The sequence below is a fragment of the Nicotiana tomentosiformis genome, chromosome 3, assembly GCF_000390325.3.
Source record: "Nicotiana tomentosiformis chromosome 3, ASM39032v3, whole genome shotgun sequence".
NCBI classification, from domain to species: domain Eukaryota; kingdom Viridiplantae; phylum Streptophyta; class Magnoliopsida; order Solanales; family Solanaceae; genus Nicotiana; species Nicotiana tomentosiformis.
The window spans coordinates 113919374-113938751 of record NC_090814.1 but is presented as its reverse complement, the minus strand read 5'-3'; the positions used below and the strand labels follow the sequence as shown (position 1 = coordinate 113938751).

The 19378-nt window shown below is 33.6% G+C and overlaps 3 protein-coding genes and 1 long non-coding RNA gene across 4 annotated transcripts; 1 reads left to right on the top strand and 3 right to left on the bottom strand.

Moving 5' to 3' along the window:
* Nucleotides 1-1765: 1765 nt before the first annotated feature.
* LOC104115778 (uncharacterized) lies at nt 1766-2719 on the bottom strand. The gene is made up of 2 exons (XM_070199017.1): nt 2708-2719; nt 1766-2230 (listed from the first exon to the last, which is right to left on the bottom strand). Exons 1-2 carry the CDS (start codon nt 2717-2719, stop codon nt 1766-1768), a joined length of 477 nt encoding a protein of 158 aa, XP_070055118.1.
* Nucleotides 2720-8951: 6232 nt separating this feature from the next.
* On the top strand, nt 8952-10182 carry LOC104115774 (probable 3-hydroxyisobutyrate dehydrogenase-like 1, mitochondrial). Its single transcript, XM_009626472.3, has one exon. It carries the CDS (start codon nt 8978-8980, stop codon nt 10031-10033), a length of 1056 nt encoding a protein of 351 aa, XP_009624767.1. The 5' UTR covers nt 8952-8977; the 3' UTR covers nt 10034-10182.
* Nucleotides 10183-10878: 696 nt separating this feature from the next.
* LOC117281340 (uncharacterized) lies at nt 10879-12006 on the bottom strand. The gene is made up of 2 exons (XR_004511954.2): nt 11746-12006; nt 10879-11110 (listed from the first exon to the last, which is right to left on the bottom strand). It is a non-coding gene; the product is annotated as an uncharacterized lncRNA (long non-coding RNA).
* A 3665-nt stretch (nt 12007-15671) lies between these two features.
* On the bottom strand, nt 15672-18877 carry LOC104115776 (uncharacterized). The gene is made up of 2 exons (XM_009626477.4): nt 18646-18877; nt 15672-16479 (listed from the first exon to the last, which is right to left on the bottom strand). Exons 1-2 carry the CDS (start codon nt 18861-18863, stop codon nt 16026-16028), a joined length of 672 nt encoding a protein of 223 aa, XP_009624772.1. The 5' UTR covers nt 18864-18877; the 3' UTR covers nt 15672-16025.
* Between the last annotated feature and the right edge of the window lie 501 nt (nt 18878-19378).

The following is a 19378-nucleotide window of genomic DNA, read 5'->3' as shown; positions in this document are numbered from 1 at the left end:
AATATAATTCAGTTTACAATTCCGGAGTCGAATCCCACAGAGAACTAAGGCTTAGCTACAGCTATTCAATATTGCTAAGAAATACAAGTCCAAACAATTTTCTAATTATAGAGATTATAATATTTATTTCTAACTAATTAACTAACAACTATTATAAAGCAGTAAAATTATCAACTAACAAGGATGAAATTTTAGACAAGACTAAGGAGGTCTAGAGTTATGATTTTCCAAATTGTCGGAATCCTTCCCGTTATGCCTTCTATAATTTCGCCTAACTATTTTCTACCGATTGTGAGTACTTCAGGGTCATAATTCTCTTCCGAGCAACTACCACAATTTACTAGACATATTCTTCCGAACTACGCTAAATGGCACTAGTTTACTGCTCACTAAGATCGCACCAAGGTTTCGTTATTCCTAATCCCACCTTTAAACCCTTCGTATTGATTCCTCACATACGTCAGGAGTGATGTTGTTCAACAACTATCTAAATATGTACCATTTTCCAAGCAATACATACTAAATAGGCACAGTCAATTGATGGCTATTCAATCAACAACAATAAACACATAGTTGAACAAGTAGAGAAATCCAACGACTCAATTATATAAAAACATAACAAGAATTTATCCTACAACAGGTTCTATCAAAAACTCTAGATAATAAATTAGTTATTTATAATAGTATGCAAAACTACAATATTAGAATTCATAACCAATAATGGAAATAGGAAGAAGGAAGTGAAAAACGCGTAGAAGAATTCCCCGCCTTGCTCCTAGTGTGTTCTTGCCTCCTTAGGTCAAATCCTCTCTAAAAACGTCTCTTTAGGTCGAATATGCTCTAAAAACGTCTCCCCCGCTCCCAAAAGTGAGTTTAAAGACTATTTATATGGGATAGGATTAGCATGGGGCGAAATAATACAAGCCCACTTCGAAATAGCCTTTTTAGGATAGCTCGTTCACTCTCTCGTGCGCACACGAGAGTGAACGAGCGAAGTTCTTTTCTTTTTCTTTTTCTTCTTAGTCTCTCTCGTGCACTTCCATGGCATTTTGCCATAATTCGTTGTTTTTTCTCAAGCTTTTCCTCAGCTAGCTCGTTCACTCTCTTGTGTGCACGCAAGAATGAACGAGCAAAGTTCTTCTTTTGGCCTTTGGTCCTGAATCAACTTCTTTTGCTCACTTTTTGTCTAACTTGCTCATACACATAAGAATGCACATAATGAGCATAATCCACTACATGTAACCTACCGTGACCACACAAATTATGAGATGAAAGTATACCGAAAAATATGCATTTTTGGCCGTTTATCAATGACCAAATTGAACAAGGTTAAACACTGTCCTTAAATAAATATATACCCATTTCGAAAATCTTCTATATTATAATACTCTTTACGTAATTTATCTCTTTTTTTTTCTAATATAACTGTGATATCGGGGCCAATTTCACACACCTCATCTAATATTTGCTACCCCGATAACTCTGCCCACCAAGGTACTAGTTTGTCTTTGAAAATATTGTGAAATTCAAAGCCAAGCTTGAGCGGAGAAAGTCAAATCAGATGAACGTTTTGGGATGAAGTACAAGAATAACACGCATGGTAATGCTAGAGTTCTTTATCAAGGGAATTACAGTTATCCACTCAATTTTCTGCAGAATTAATCACAGTTCCATTAATCCATAATAGGAAGGGCCTAATATAAAGAACACGAGCATCATCATATGTCGATTCTATTCATGTTATTTTTTGAGTTAAGATTGTACATTAGAAGGAACCATTCATGCCTTTCTTGTCTCTATAAGGGAGACGTACAACAACGATCGAAGAAGCTTCAAGCTCACGATCATTAACTAGATTGGATTCACAACCACTTGCTCTAGATCCAGTGACATCAACCCAAACTTCATTGACACACCTAATGATCCGGAAGGGAGAATTATACTGCGTTATAGAGTAAGCATATTCACCTGAAGAAGCAGTGGAGTTTGCCCATAGAGATCTACTCAAGCTCAATGCTAGTTTCTGAGCTTCTTTAACGATATTGCCATCTCTTGCAAATCCTGAAAACTTCCTAACAGCAATGCAATGACTAGTCCATGGATCAGGTTGAAGGTTCAGTTCTGGAAGGGGAAGAGGTGGATCAGCTTGGAACTTCACAGGCAAGTATAGTTTAACAAAGTATGCTGATGAGTGAAGAGGACCAGCTCCTGGGACAATGCTTGTCAAAAACTGGCTTTGTCATATAAATACGAGAAAAGTTCAAATCCACACCTTGGATGAACTGGAACAATTTGTATGAAAATGAGGGAACACATAAGAAATTCAAATGTAAGCTTTCAATTCATCTACACAAACTTTAACTCCGCTAGTATCATAGCCAGTCCCAAACTTACAAAAAGTAGGAGGGATGTGGAGGTCGTTTGCCAGCTTAAAAATAGTTAACTTATGCTAGACCCTCTGAATACTACAGTTGTTGAGACATATTACCTCAAATAGAACATAATTAGGAGTGATACAGATGATTTATATAACTGATCCAAACCACTTGAGATTGAGGCATAGCTGATTGACTTCTAGATATCGCGAGTTTCTTGTGCATTGGTCAGTACAATTGTATTTTTTCGTATTTGCAACCAAAACTGAATACTGCTAACTAAAAGAACGTCTCTAAATCTTCATACGCCATTAGCAGAGCCACAAACCTACCTCTGCTAGCATTTACTAGAAACAAATATTCTCTGGTGATTACGTGGCAATTTCTATTTAGCATATATCATTAAGTAACGGGTTCAGAGAAATAGATCTGACAAGCAGTGATTTATAATGACCACCAACCATTTAGAATAGATATGAAAGACCTCCATCCATGATTCAAATCCCTGCCTCGTCCAAAACTATAGGACTTGACAGATCCTTGTTAAATCTCGGATTCTCAAAACTATTATTGTTGTTGGCAAACTTAAATAGTTGTAGCATCCTTATTGGCTCGAGAAATAGAAGAAAGAACGTAGCACATAGTTGACAGTGTGTTTAGAAGAGAATCTAAATATCCAAATTGACATCAAAAGACCTCAGTACTCCGTAGTGTTTATCTGCCAATAAAACTCTCATATATCTCTCATACTAAAACTTGTCACTGCTTGCTAGTGAAAGAAAAATGTATTCTTGATTAGATATTTCCATTTTGACACATGCAAAGCCCACAAATATCTTTTTTTCCCTTTCCAAATAGAGACTTGAAAGCCTCATTTGTTTGCACTTAATGCAGGTCTGAATCTTAATCATTCAGATCTTAATCATTAAGTTTGTTTGTTTTTTCAATTTTATAACCACTTAATGGGTTTGAATAAATCTAAATGATTAAGATATATAATAGAGTCTTAATATAATTAAGATGTTATACATTCAAGAATTTATGTAAAAATGATATTTCACTATTACTCCTACACTTTCACCACTAATCACCGTCACCACTACTATCGTTGTCCCCCCGCTATTATAAACTATCACCACCCACTATCCACCACTGATTACCACCAGCCACAACCACCACCACTGTCGAGCACGAATGTCAGTTGTCACTACCACTAGCCACCATTTACAACTATCACCACCAACCACTGTTACCGCAACAGTCACTAATCACCACTATCAACCACCACTATATATCACCCATCACTATTATCAGTCACCACCACCATTAATTACTACTGTCATCCACCAACTACTACCCATAATCATCACTATCAACCAATATTGCCACCATATATTTAAACATAACCACTGTTGTTAGCCATCATCACTACCAATCACCATATAATTTTTTAAAAATATTTTTTTAATATAGTATTAGATTTATTAGTATTATTTGAGTTGAATTTATACTTATTAATTTTTAAATAAAGACAAGTTTTATACATTCAGATGTAGAGAAAACAAACAGTCTTAATTATTCGGCAGTCAGATCTTAATACAGCATCTTAAAGTCCACAAGAAAATTGGGGTACAAAATTAGGCATCATACAAAGAGAAATAAAGGGGAAGGATTGTTAACCCTCAATAGGTAACTCCAATTATTGTAACCAGTAAAAATTACCCATTTAATCAGTAAAAAACAAGAAGTAATAGTAAACCATTCGAAAAAACCATAAAAAGGGGTGCCTGTGAAAACCGTCTCTGGTGGCTTTCTCAAAGGAGATTTCGCTGACGGGTGCCGTCATCCATACCGACTCCTTGTAACGTCTGATCTAAAAATCTTATTTTGAGTGCACCACTGTATACTCTGGTGATTCGATCACTTTGCACAAATCCGTAGAACATGCCATACTTATCGCCGATAGGATTATTATTAAAGCATTCTTCAAGCTTGACTTTGCCATTTTCTTGTAGTGATAATTTGTGATTGAATTTATGACACATTCAAATGGCCCAAATACCTCGATTCACAATTTGGGAATTAATGATTTAACCCCTAAAGTTTTATCTTTGGTCAATATGTCCACTAGAATTTTCGTCAAGCAGTTTCCTGGTGCACTTTGCTCCTTGAATTGATTGTTTCTGTAAAATTGAATATCTTTGTGCAAATAATATTGGAAAGAATTTTGAAAGATCTATGATTTAATAATCATCAGAGGATCATGCTAGAGATGGTTTTATGCTCTTTAGTTTTAGTTTTTTAGGCATTAAAACAAGGGAAATATAAATGTCCGGAATAACTTCTTATACACGGCCCTTAGCGAAATGTCGTTAGCATTTTTTACCCTTTAAAAATAGACTTTATATTGGGCAAGATTGTAATTGAAAGTTAATTACATACATGATATTTAAGACTTTAAAATAAGCTAACTTTAATTTATTAATGTTTACCCTTAAAATTGGATAACAATTAAACTTATAATGTGGGTTTAAGGATACATGATTTTACTTAATACCAATTGAAATATATGAAGATTAACGATAGAATTATATAATAAAGTAAATCAAACAAGTATTTGAGTATAACTCAACCCTTGAGTTAGAGTACCCTCGAACTGATTGATGCAAGGACAATAGAAACACAATAAACTGAAGAACAAGAGTGTGTGCGAGAAAGAAAATTAAATCGCTTTTTTTATCCATCCCCTATAAATGGTTAGAACCCCCATTTATACAGTAGAAGAATTATATATATGGTACAATTCTAATTACAGAAGGAAATCTCATGATTAACTAAACAATCGTTCTTGATTCGATCCGTTCCGAGATTTCTGCCATGATCTTTGACCAGTCACGGATATCTCGCTTTGCCGTTATTACGCTATCTTCGGTATTGCTCGATGCTTGTCTTGTTTGGTCTCGATTGTTGCTGGCCTCGATCTTGGCAGGTGCCTCGAATTTCAATCTCGGCACCTTGTTTTCGTGCCTCGATCCGATCCACTTCAGAGTCGTCCTTCGATGCAAACTCCGGGTCTCGGTCATACAGTAAAATCGGGTGGGCGCAGTTTTAACCGTATACAATTAAATCTTTCTTTATTTAAGCTATCTAGAAACTCCTAACATTTAGGAATCTAAATTGAGTAAAATATACTTATAAATATTTTTTCCTTTTTTGAATCGTGTACCTATTTTCCTCAAATTTGACCCTTTTATGTTTACAAGTATAAACACATTTGGAATTGTAACGAAAGCTTTTCGCAATTTTTTGTCTTCGTATTAAGTTTTTAGGATTGAACACGTACGAATCATTAATATGTTTTCAATATCCAATTTTTTGTCGATTATTTTTTTGGATTATGTGAGTAGTGTTAATCCAAATTTTTTACACGTGCACAAAGAGTTTAAGCTGATGTATAAATTTGATTTTTTTAATATATAGATTATATAATCATTAGTGATGGATAACACATACGTTATATTTTATGTTAGATATTAATTATTATTATTTAATTATGTTTCGAACATTATAATTTTAAAATTAACTAAAATTTTGCTATTAATCTTTATTTGTTTGAACTATTTGGAGGAACTTCTAATATTTAGAAATTCAAAATTGAATAAAATTTTAACTTATATGAATTATTTTCTTATTTATATTGCATAAAATAAATCTTTAATCAAATTCATGTCCAAAGAAGAAAATAGAAAATTTAAATTCAATTCCTTATTTATCAAGATCTAATAACAATCGTGAATATTGAATATCACCGAACTAAGTTGCACATATTTTAATAATTTTCTTTGAATTAAAGAATGATCGAGAACATCAAGATATATTGTCTTCTACTTCGATTGAAAAATCCAATCAAAATTATTATATCATCATTTCAAATGAGGGAAATGAGTTTAGATATAATAAAGAACAAGAAAACAAAAAACGACAAACTTTTTAATTAGTGTTGATTTCACATTGGACTAAAATTTTATTTAGGTTTTTTAATAAAATATTTAGAAATTTGAAATCCTAATATTTAGGAGTTGGAAATTTAAAATATTTTGATCATTAATGCTTTTTTTATTTGAACTAGGTAAAAACACCTAATATGTATAACTCAATATATATATATATATATATATATATATATATATATATATATATATATAATTCCTAGCCCAATATTTTAAACTTTATAAATATTTTTAAAATATACTACTTACCAAGTTGCCCCATTTAGTGATGTAAAGTTTAAACCTCACGGTCTTTAAAAGTGTATCCTTCTCAAACTCAAGAAAGAAAATAGGGAATAAGAAAATTTGTCTAAACAGAGAATTAACTAACATAACTCTAAAGTTACATGATAATTTTTATTATTAATAATATTGAACTAATAATAAAAAATATTTCAGAGTTTAAACGAGAGATAGAGAGATGTGGTTGACAAGAGTCAATAACACTAATTTTAGTGATGTAGAGTTTAAACCTCAAGATCTTTAAAAGTGTATCCTTCTCAAACTCAAGAAAGAAAATAAGGAATAAGAAAATTTGTCCAGACAAAGAATTACCTAACATAACTCTAAAGTTACATGATAATTTTATTATCATTAATAATATTGAACTTATAGTAAGAAATATTTCAGAGTTTAAAGGAGAGATAGAGAGACCTGGTTGACAAAAGTCAATAACATTAATGATTCTACAAATACAATGGTCCAAAGTAAACTATTAGAGGATATTTTACCCTTTGAAAATAATTTTTATTCGATAAAATAATTACAGTTAAATATTTAAAATTTCGGATGAGTTAATACTAAGAATTTCAATAAAAATAAATTACTTTTTTCAAAAAATAAATAATTAAGTTTTTATAACTAATAGCAAAAAAAAATCAATTAACTTCTTTGTAAAACTATTCATATATGAACATTTAATTTTCAAATTGATAAAACTCATATGGTACATAAATTTATTTCCATGAGAAAAATATTGGCGAAAAGAGAAATTAGGGATAGAGCAAAATCGATTATATCAAATTGGTTAAGTGCAAACTTGAAGCACTAAGGATAAAAAAGTCGAAGACAAAATAATTTTTCTTCATTCATTCTAAAGAATGAAAACTCCTTGTATTTTTTTTATACATTATTTCTTATAAACTATTAACTCAATATTCGCGGAGGCAATACCAAAAAACAATAATAATAAGGCATTCGAGGACATATGTTAGGCATATTACTTAAAAAATATATATATTTTATAACTCAAACACATTATATAGTATATATAAGAGAGATAGAGAGATATTTTCAAAATTATATATTCATAAATGTATGATACACGCGCAAAACACGTACATTAAGACTAGTGCGTATATATATATGGACAGAGGGTATTATTATACTAATTCCAATAGTCCATGGATAATTTTGGCCCTTTTTCACATAAATAATAAAGTGTTGTAGAGAAATATCAAGGAATAGTTCTACAACAAATCACACACACTTTTCCTCTTTGTCGAGTTTTGGAGAAAAGGTTTAGATCACAAAGATTGTCAAGGCAGCAAGTTAAAGTGTGACTTCCCCCGTAGTTTGGGGCGGGGTTAAGCGTCCGATTCGACAATGAACACCAGATGAAAAGGGCAAATCAATTTTCTCATCCGCCTACGATTGATTGAAGACTTATTCAGTAGGTCCTCCTTCCCTACGGAGAAAAGCGGACGTGAGGACTCTGGTCGGGCGCAGCGTAACTAAGAGATCTTTTCCATTTAGGGCGAGACAAAATGCACAGGCGGTCTGGTGTCTTCCCTTTTTTATGAGAGAGATGCCGTCCTTCTAGTTCCTGATGAATTGAGTCCGCTATTTCTAGTTATTTTCCAAACTAATGTGAGGTGCACGTGGACTAAGTGTTAGAGGTCGTTTAGTAGGGGAATCAGTTATCCCAAGATTATAATGACAAAAATAAATTACGAGGATTAAATAGTGGCTGAAATATTTAGTGGGTATAATTTTTTGATAGCTATTTGGTTCATTGGACTACTACAGGCTATAATATAAAACATGTGTTTGGTGTATACTGAATAAGATGGGATAAACTTTTATTTTTAAATTTAACCTTAAATTTCTTAAAGGACTAGAGGATGAGCCTTGAAAAGGGTATCTTTGTCATCGTAGTATTTTATCTGTGGATTAAGTAATCCCGGGGTTATTGTTCCACCCTTAATGTGAGATAGAATAATATCACAATTGTGATATAAATTAATTTTGAGATCGCTAATCTCGAAATAAAAAAATTCAACCAAATGCGAGATAGAATAATCTCGCATCTACTCTCAAAATTACTATCCCTTATCCTACCAACCAAATGATCCCTTAAAGTTCACACTAAATTTTTGAAAATTCTATGAGTTTTAGGGTTTAGGACCATATGTGCCTATTCTTCACATACATAAATATAGAGGACCATAATGAAACAGCCCCCAGTACATAAAGGACCAAACTGAAAGCAACCCAATACATAAAGGACCAATTTGATCATTTTCTTCTACAAGATAAGCCAGAGAACCAAAGATGAGATTCATGCGGCTCCTCCGTTTACTTCCCAACCATCAGTTCCACTGTTACGTGCCTCAGGCGAATTTCACCATCTCCGCCGGCACTAACACCCATCTCCACCGTACTATGGAAACAGCCACCACCGAGGCCATTAACCCGTCCAATACTCGTCTGGGATGGATCGGTACCGGTGTAATGGGCCGCTCTATGTGCGCCCATCTGATTAACGCCGGTTACACCTTCACGGTTTTCACCCGTACACCATCCAAGGCCCAGGAACTGATCTCCATGGGAGCTCACTGGGTTGACTCTCCAAAGGCCGTCGCTTCCCAATCCGATGTCGTTTTCTCTATCGTTGGCTACCCTTCCGACGTTCGCCACGTCATCCTCGACTCAAACACCGGTGCTCTTTCCGGTCTGCGTCCCGGTGGTGTCATCATCGACATGACTACTTCGGAGCCTTCCCTGGCTGTTGAAATTTACTCCGCCGCCTCTGCCGCTGGCTGCTCCGCCGTCGACGCCCCCGTCTCCGGAGGAGATCGTGGAGCTCGGAATGCTGCTTTATCCATCTTCGCTGGTGGAGAAGAATCCGTAATCTTAAGGCTTAACCCGTTGTTTCAGCTTCTGGGCAGAGTTTATTACATGGGTGCCCCTGGAAAAGGGCAGTTCACAAAACTGGGAAACCAAGTAGTTATTGCTTCGACTATGGTGGGACTATGCGAGGGTTTAATTTACGCCCATAAGGCTGGTTTGGATTTGAATATATATCTGAATGCGATTTCAACAGGGGCTGCTGGCTCAAAATCTTTAGACTTGTATGGGAGCAGGATACTTAGTAGGGATTTTGAACCTGGATTTTATGTGAATCATTTTGTAAAGGATTTGGGGATATGTTTGAGGGAATGCCAGAACATGGGCCTTGCTTTGCCTGGGCTGGCGTTGGCTCAACAGCTCTATCTCTCCCTTAAAGCTCATGGTGAAGGCAATTTCGGTACCCAAGCTCTCATTCTTGCGCTTGAGAGGATTAACAATTTGTCGCTGGCTTCTTCTTCCTCTGTTGGGAAACCTTAGACCAGTACTAATGACTTTGATCCTTGACTGGGACCGGTATCTATTATGTATCTGTTTATGATTGTTAATGTTGTTACACATAGCAGACGGTAAGAGTTTCGATAATTTCTAGTGTTTTTATAAAAGAGAGCACTATTTTGAAACTTCAATTTGAGATGGAAAGAAGCCTTTTCATCAGGAAAAAATTTACATTATTGGTTATATTCATGACGAAACGCGCTGAATTAGAGAATTTTGAGGCAAGCCAAACCTTATGGAGTAAAAACAACAGTGGCTCTAAGAGCGTGAGAATACATTTGCTTAGTTGTAAACTATGACACACAAGTTCCTTTCCCTTAAGATGTCATTGCATTTATAACTTTTTTCCCTTTGGAAACCAATAAATCCTCTTTTTACAGTTTGGAAACTAGGTGGATAATGAGTCGTAACCTCTAAGCTTCTCCACTTGAATACTATACTTGATTCAAGGCCTCACGTGCACCCACTAGAGACGGAGCTAGAGAAGCAAATATGGGTTTGGGCGAACTCAATAGCTTTTCTTTAGGCCCTGTATTTGTATTAAGAAATTCGCTAAATATGTATAAATATTTAATTACGAACACAGTAATTAAACGAGCTATGAGTTCAATAATAATTTCAAAACTCATAAACTTTAAATTCTGGCTCGCACATTTGAATTATAAAACTTTTACCGTTGAATCAAATCCTTAGGGACATCATAGGTCTATTGTATATGCATCAAACCATGCACATTGTGCGCGCTTTTTTTGTTTTGGTACATCATTGCTGTTGTAAATGGTCCTAATCTAACACAAGGCTTCGGAGAAAAGTGACTTTCTCATTCATGTAAATTTGAAAAGACTAGAATCCGATAACTTCATTAGTCCTTTCCATCATTGAGCTTGTCATCGTTATCTTGGCCGAAGCTAGGTTTATATCAAGAATCAGTCTTTTCTATTCTTGCGTATATCAAAGTTTTGGTGTACCAAGTGCTCGTCTTCATTTTCTAAAACTAGCTGGGACTGTCTCTTCTGTAAAATACTCCTCTCTGACATCCTTCGCTGAGCAAAATCTCACCTTTCAAATTGCACATACAGAGTGTAAGATGATAACATATCAAAACAGCTGAGAAAATAGAACTATTTTTTTTCTGCCTAGACATGATGAAGATTATGTAATCAGATTTTGAGATGGTCATTTCTTATGTTGCCCAATTCATTAGTGGCAAAACATAAAAGGTTCAGACGACAGAACTAAATAATCATGAGCTGGAAAATAAGAGAAACTGAAGAATAATGCATCGAAGGCGCTAAATCATATGGATATTTAAATGCTGCTTTAGCCTAGAGGCTCACTGTATAAGGGTTAAAAAAACAGATATAGTGCAGCCCGGTGCACTAAGCTCTCGCTATGCTCCGGGTAAAAACAGATGTAGCAGACATGAAAAGTGAGGTTAGAGGCAGTAAATAGACTATCTCAGTGTGTCCGTCTAAACACAGGCATTAGTAGCAACCATGAAGAGCTGTTCAAAAGGGGAATATCTTCAAAACCTTGTGTAACTCTTCAAATAAAATCATAGTGAACTATGGTTTACTATAAAGTGAGAATATAAGTCGAGCTTTTGGATACAAGCCATGACTCAAACAGAACAATATAGTATATGATAAGTCAGAAAAGATATAACTCCTTAATTAATTGCACGGAAGTCTTACCAATGAAGCGTATGACTTGAGCACAGGTTTAATTTGACAAGCTGCCACAATGGTTTGAAGACAAAAGGAGCATCAACAAAAAGAACTTGACCCAACCGTCTTGGATAATAGTAGTAGAATACATCAAACTGTGCCAAAATGATTAAAGAAAAATTAGCACGCAATTTTAAACTGTTCAAGATCTGATGAAAATTGCTAAATCCTATATAGTAAACACAATGAGAAGGTAGCAAGTCATCTATAGGCCTGTTATCGACCCACTTGACAGAATTATTGTGAAAATCAAGAAGTAGCTGGTTTTCGAGGGTGTTATGTTAGAAGAGGCACCAAGAGCAACATCATTAAGTATTTTTCAAGCATAAAGTTTCATGATGTATCAGCATCACTTACTTGACAAAGGCAATATTATAAGTATCCGCATAGTTTATTCACAAAAGAAGAAATAAAAAGAAGATAGAAAACCTTATGAATCAAATCATCCTAAGCTAAACCCAGAGAGATGAACCATGCAAACAATATGTAAGAAGTGCATACATGGTCTCATGAGATGAACTGAGCGAACATAGTTTCTAGCATTTAACTATGAAAAGAGGTTCCTTATCCTATCACATTCAGTAGATCATGATATGTATTTCCCTAATCTCATTGAATTAGCTAATAGGGATCTCATAATGTTTCATGGAGCCGCTTATTCATTTGACAACATTTCTATACTTCAAATCGAATTTTATAAAATAGAATTAAAGTTATATAAGGGGGAAGGAGGAGGAAAAGAGAAGTTCCCAAACCACAGTGTACCAAATGCTTTCGAAGACGTTAGACAACTGAAAATAATTGCATAGAGATTTTATAGCCTAAGAGGCCGAGAATAAGTTGGAACAATAAAGGTTGAGAAACTTAAGCTTGTTGAAGAGCTCCTTCTAAGATGACATGTTTGTAGTAATTAGTACTCTTAACTCTGTAACATTGTGAAAGCTGCTCTAAATTCTCTAGCACACTATTATAGCCTGTTTGGCCAAGCTTCTCAACAGGGGCGGCTCAACGGTATCCGGGGCCTAAAGCCAAACTTCAACGAGGGGCCTAAGTTTTTTCATATTTAAAAAACTCATTTAATAAAATTTTTATTTTGAAGTTAATTTTTCTAGCTTTTTGAGATGTAAAATTTTTAATAATTTATTTATAATCGATTTCTTAACTAGGATTATATATATTTCTACTTTCTAAGATTATTATTCAATTCTTTTAGGATTTCCTGATTTTCTATAAGATTTTTGTTAAACTCTCACCAACTTCTTCTTCTTCTTGGATTTCATTCTCTTCTACCTCAATTATATTAGTGATTTGTTTATCTACCATAAATTCTTCCTATTTTGGGGATTGTATTAAAGTTTCAATTCTTCTCTCTTTTTTTTGGCATTTTTAATATGCGGATTCATATTTTCTTGTTGACATATTAAAATCCTAATAAATTAAAAAAGATAATACATATACTTACAAACAAAAGATATCAAAAAATAAAAAAATTTAGATGCAAAGTAATAAGAAAAGTATAGAACAATTGAACCTGGTTTAACAAATAGTCATAAATAATTTGATATTACTTTTGTTGTTTCAATATTTTTGGTGCAATTCCGGGAAAGCTTGACAAAAAAAGAGTTCGCAATTGCTTTCTACTATCATATTTGACAGAATATTTTATGAGACAGTGGACTTATAAGTTTGGAAAGGCTAAAAGAAATATAAAAGATTAAGTAAAAATCAGTTTAAAGAGAGTAATAAAAGTAACGTGGGCCTGTGATAATAATAATAATATATAAAGGAGGCAAGACATATTATATTCACACTTAAGTTACTATTCTTATTCCCAAATTATCTATATTGGTCTCATAGTTTCCTTGTTTATGAAAGATATACTTTTTTTTTATATACTAAATATTTTTTAAAATATTCATCAAATACAAATACAACTATTTAATACAGTATCAGAAAATTTTGGGCTCCCCCTAGATGTGGGGCCTCAAGCAGTTGCTTGAGTGGCTTTACCATTGAGCCGCCCCTGCTTCTCAAGAGGCCAAAAGTGTTTTTTTTTCTTCTCAAAAGTACTTTTTTTTCCTAGCTTAAAGTATTTGGCCAAGCTTTTTTGGGAAAAAAAGTGCTTTTGGGAAGAAACAGAAGCAGTTTTTGAGAAGCAGAAAAAAATAGCTTCTTCCCAAAAGCAGAAGCAGAAACAGAAGCAGTTTTGACTTTTCTTCTTACCAAAAATACCCTTAACAAAATATAGTATATACCAAAATAACCGTTAAACCTAATACTTAGGATATTAATGTATAAATATTTCTTTAGGATATTAATGTATAAATATTTCTTATTGTTTTTAGGATAACTTTCTAATATACAGTGACTTTAGGAGTGAATGCTTTTAGATTTGTTGAATGATTTTTAATATATTTAATTTATATTAAAAGAATTAAGTACTTTTAATTTTTTTTTTCATATTTTACTTAAATAAAATGAAAAGATTTAATTATTGACTGTAATAACAAATTTTTAAGATTATTTATTTACATATAATATTAACTATTAAGTAAATCTATTCATGTCCTTATTCGTAATTTGATACTTAAAAGCACTTTCTGAAAAGTTTGGCCAAATACAAATTATTGCTCAAAAGTGTTTTTTAAAGTGATTAGCCAAACACAAACTGTTTCTCTCCAAAAGTACTTTTTTCAAAAGCACTTTTAAAAAAAACACTTATCAAAATAAGCTGATTTCTCCGGCTTGGCCAAAAAGGCTAATGTTGAATAGATAGTTAAGGTTCAAGTCGTTCACTCAAGAAAGCAAATAAAGGATCAGCATATTGACTTCTTGAAGAACTGAAGCAGATACCAAGCATAAAATCTAAGCAGTCAAACATCACTCCTATCTTTTCAACAACTGAAAAGCCCAAAGGCATTTCATATCCTCCCTTGGTGAATTGAGCATATACGTACCAACACGATTTAGATTAGGTGAATTTTGAGAATCTTTTCACTATAAGAACGACTTTTTAAATTTTGACAAGTTAGAATAAAAATGAGGTTTATTGGTAATAAGTTGGGAATTTAATCTGGATAATATTGCATCACTAATTTCTATGCCTTAGAACGTAAAGACAAGGATAATAGTGACAAATTATAATATTTGATACCAAGAAATGATGACGGTTAAATTCTCCAATTATTTGATTTCTTGATCTTGAATTTGACAGATTTGGATTGGTTTCAAATGTTTGAGAGATCAATCTTGAATTGTATTATCCATTCTCGAACAATTTAATGATTATCATGAACAATCATTCGTGATTCAACTAGCACAGAGGGATGATTTTGAACCCTCACACTTCGAATATTGATGTGAAGTTGTTTATTGTGCTTTAATCATGACCGTAGGCGAAGATTTTAAATGTTTCGTTCTTCAGAACTTTTTTTAGTTTTTTCGAACCTTCTTGATATTTATATATTTATTTTATTAATTTATAAAATATAAAAAATTAAATACTCATGGGGCTTGCGCCTCATGGCTTATGCCTCGCCCCGTGTTAGATAAACATTGTTCCCAACTTATCTGTTATGACCCTGATTCCCTGAAGACCTTTGTTAGGCAGATTTACTCCCACACTTGTTTTGCTACTCACCCTCTACCTATATTAATTTATTTATGTATTTATTTTGATTTTTCAAAGACCAAATTGAACAAAAGTTAAACACGTCCTTAACTAAATATATACCCGTTTAGAAAATTTTCTATATTATAATACTCTCTACGTAATTTATCTTTTTTCTTCTTCTAATATAACCGTGGTATTCCACAAGATATCTGCTACCTCCCACAAGCACTAGCTACCCGATAACTCTGTCTATTAAGGTTCTAGTTTGTCTTTAAAAAAATTGTGAAATTCAATCCCCGGAAATGATTTTGACTAAAGCCAAGCTTGAGCGGAGAAAGTCAAATCAGATAAACATTTTGGGATGAAGAACAAGAATAACACGCATGGTAATGCCAAAGTTCTGTATCAAGGGAATTACGGTTATCCACTCATTTTTTTGCAGAATTGATCACAGTTCCATTAAACCATAATAGAAGTGCCAAATATACAGAACATAGCATCATCATCTGTCGTTTGGATTCATGTTATTTTTTTAATTCAATATGTACATAAGAAGCAACCTTTCACGCCTCTCTGGTCTCTATAAGGGAGACTTACAACAACGATCGAATAAGTTTCAAGCTCACGCTCAAAATCAGTATGCAGCAACTAGATTGGATTCACAACCACTTGCTCTAGATCCAGTGACATCAACCCAAACTTCATTGACACGCCCAATGATCCGGAAGGGAGAATTATACTGCGCTATAGAGTAAGCATATTCACTTGTAGAAGCAGTGGAGTTTGCCCATGGAGATCTACTCAAGCTCAATGCCAGTTTCTGAGCTTCTTTAACGATATTGCCATCTCTTGCAAATCCTGAAAACTTCCTAACAGCAATGCAATGACTAGTCCATGGATCAGGTTGAAGGTTCAATTCCGGAAGGGGAAGGGGTGGATCAGTTTGGAACTTCACAGGTAAGTACAGTTTAACAAAGTACGCTGATGAGTGAAGAGGACCAGCTCCTGGGACAATGCTCGTCAAAACTGGCTTTGTCATATAAATACGAGAAAAGTTCAAATTTGCACCTTGGATGAACTGGAACAATCTGTACGAAATTGAGGGAACACATAAGAAATTCAAATGTAAGCTTTCAATTCATTTACACAAACTTGAACTCTGCTAATATCATAGCTAGGGGTGGCAAAACTAACCCAAGCCCATTTGACCCGCCCAACCCGCCCAAACTTTAATGGGTTTGGGCTAGAATGATTTTGCAAATGGGCTGTTTTGGACTAGCCCAAGTTAACCCATCAAAAATCATCAGCCCAAATGGACCCATGAGGATGCCCAACCTTGACCCATGGAAATGCTCAATCTTAGAGTTCTAAAATATTTTCTAATTTTCCCATGTTTGATTGATATCCTCATAAAGAAAGTACTCATTTTATTGAAATGAAAGAAAATACTTTTTCTACAACAAGAAAAGAACGTATTCATTTTGTGAAAAAGAAAATATTTTTTCTACATCATAAAAAGAAATTACTCTTTTTGTTGAAACAAAAGAAAATAATTTTTCTACATCATGAAAAGAAAGTATTCTTTTTGTTAAAACAAAAGAAAATATTTTTTCTACATCATGAAAAGAAAGTACTTTTTTTGTTAAAACAAAAGAAAATACTTTTTCTATATCATGAAAAAGAAGTACTTATTTAATTGAAATGAAAGAAAATACTTTTTCTACATCATAAAAAGAAAATTTTATTTTGTTGAAATGAAAAAGAAAATACTCTATCTACAACATTAAAAGAAAATACTTTTTCTTCAACATGAAAAGAAAATACTTTTTCTTCAACATGAAAAGAAAATACTTTTTCTGCATCATGAAAAAAAAAGTACTTATTTTATTGAAATGAAAGAACTTTCTACATCATAAAAAGAAAATATTCATTTTGTTGAAATGAAAAAGAAAATACTATATCTACAACATTAAAAGAAAGTACTCTAAATAATATTTCTATTTAGGGTGAGGTGAGAGTTGAGGTGGTGAGAGGTGGGTTGGGGTGGGTGGGAAGGTCTAATTTTACAACTTTTTTATTATTCTGATCTTTGTTAGTATTATAAGATGAAGAACTATCAAATAAAATTCTAAATCCAAATTGGGGAAAGAAATTATTTGGCATGAATTGACATTTATTTCAAAACATAAGTTAATTTTTATATATGCTTGTTTTAAAGGTTGAGAATATTGCAAAGATTTGGGTCAATTTGGGCGGGTTGGGTTACAACCCATTATTTAGCTCATCTTGACCGAGCCCATCTTAACCCAAGTGAACTTTGGGCAGGGTTGGGCAATGACCCATTTAATATGGCAGCCCATCTTGACCAGCCCAAATACAACCCAAACAGCTCATTTGCCACCCCCTAATCATAGCCAGTCCCAAACTTAGATAAAGTAGGAGGGATGTGGAGGTCGTTTGCCAGCTTAAAAATAGTTAAATTATGCTAGATCCTCTGAATACTACAGTTGTTGAGACGTATTCACCTAGACACGATACCTCAATAGAACATAATTAATACAGAGTATTTATATTGCTGATCCAAACCACTTGAGATTGAGGCATAGCTGATTGACTTCTAGACTGCGCGAGTTCTTGTGCATTGGTCAGTACAACTGTATTTGCAACCAAAACTGAGTAATGCTAATTAAAAGAACGTCTCTAAATCTTCATACACCATTAGCAGAGCAACAAACCTAACTCTGCTAGCATTTACTAGAAGCAAATATTCTTTGGTGATTAGGTGGCAATTTCTATTTAGCATGTATTATTAAGTAACCGGTTCAGAGAAATAGATCTGTAGCAGCACATGTGTTTAGAAGAGAATCTAAAAGTCAAATTGACATCAAAAGACCTCAGTAGTCTATAGTGCTTATCTGCCAATAAGAGGCTCATATACCTCTCATACTAAAACTTGCCAGAGCTTGCTAGTGAAAGAAAAATGTATTCTTGATTAGATACTTCCATTTTGACACATGCAACGCCCACAAAAATCTCTTTTTTCCTTTCCAATAGATACTTCCAAACTTATAAGGAGTCTATTTATTCTAACAGTAAAGTCCACAAGGAAAATTTGTATACAAAATTAGGCGAAGAAGAAAAGGGGAAAGATTGTTAACCCTCAATAAGTTAGCTAAATAGGTAACTTCAATTGTCGTAACCAGTAAAAATTAGCCATTTAATAAACAATTAAAAAAAATTTAGAAAGGGGGTACCTGTGAAAACCATCTCTGGTGGCTTTTTCGAAGGAGATTTCGTTGACGGGTGCCGTCATCCATACCGACTCCCTGTAACGTCTGATCTCAAAATCTGATTCTGAGTGGACCACTGTATACTCTGGTGATTCGATCGCCTTGCACAAATCCGTTGAAGATGCAATAGTTATCGCCGATAGGATTATTACTAAAGCATTCCTCAAGCTTGACTTTTCCATTTTGTTGCAGGAAGGTAAACTTGATTTATCAGCTTCTTTCGAGGAAATTTCACTCAGGACCTAAATGCATCGGTTTACAATTTCTGGATTTATGATTTAACCCCTAAAGTTTAATCTTCGTCAATATTGTACTAAAATTTCATCAAGCAGTTTCCTGGTGCATTTTGTCCTTAAATTGGCTGTTTCTGCACAATTGAGGGTCTTCGTGCAAACATTGGAAAGAACGTTGAAAGATCAATGACTTAGTTATTATTAAAAAAAAAACATGCAAGAGACGATTTTACTACTAATTCCTTTTTTTTTAGGCATAGGATAAGCAAAGCAAAGAGTTTTATCATACAACGTTGAATACTATTTTTTTGTTTTATAAAAGGTTGCACCATTTCCCAATGGCCTTAAGAGGAAATATGAAACTTTAATTTGAGATGGAAAGATTTGTCTGGAAAAGAATTACAGTATATTGGTTATATTCTTGAAACTTAAGGAGTTAAAAGTAATTTTCTGTTAAAAAACTG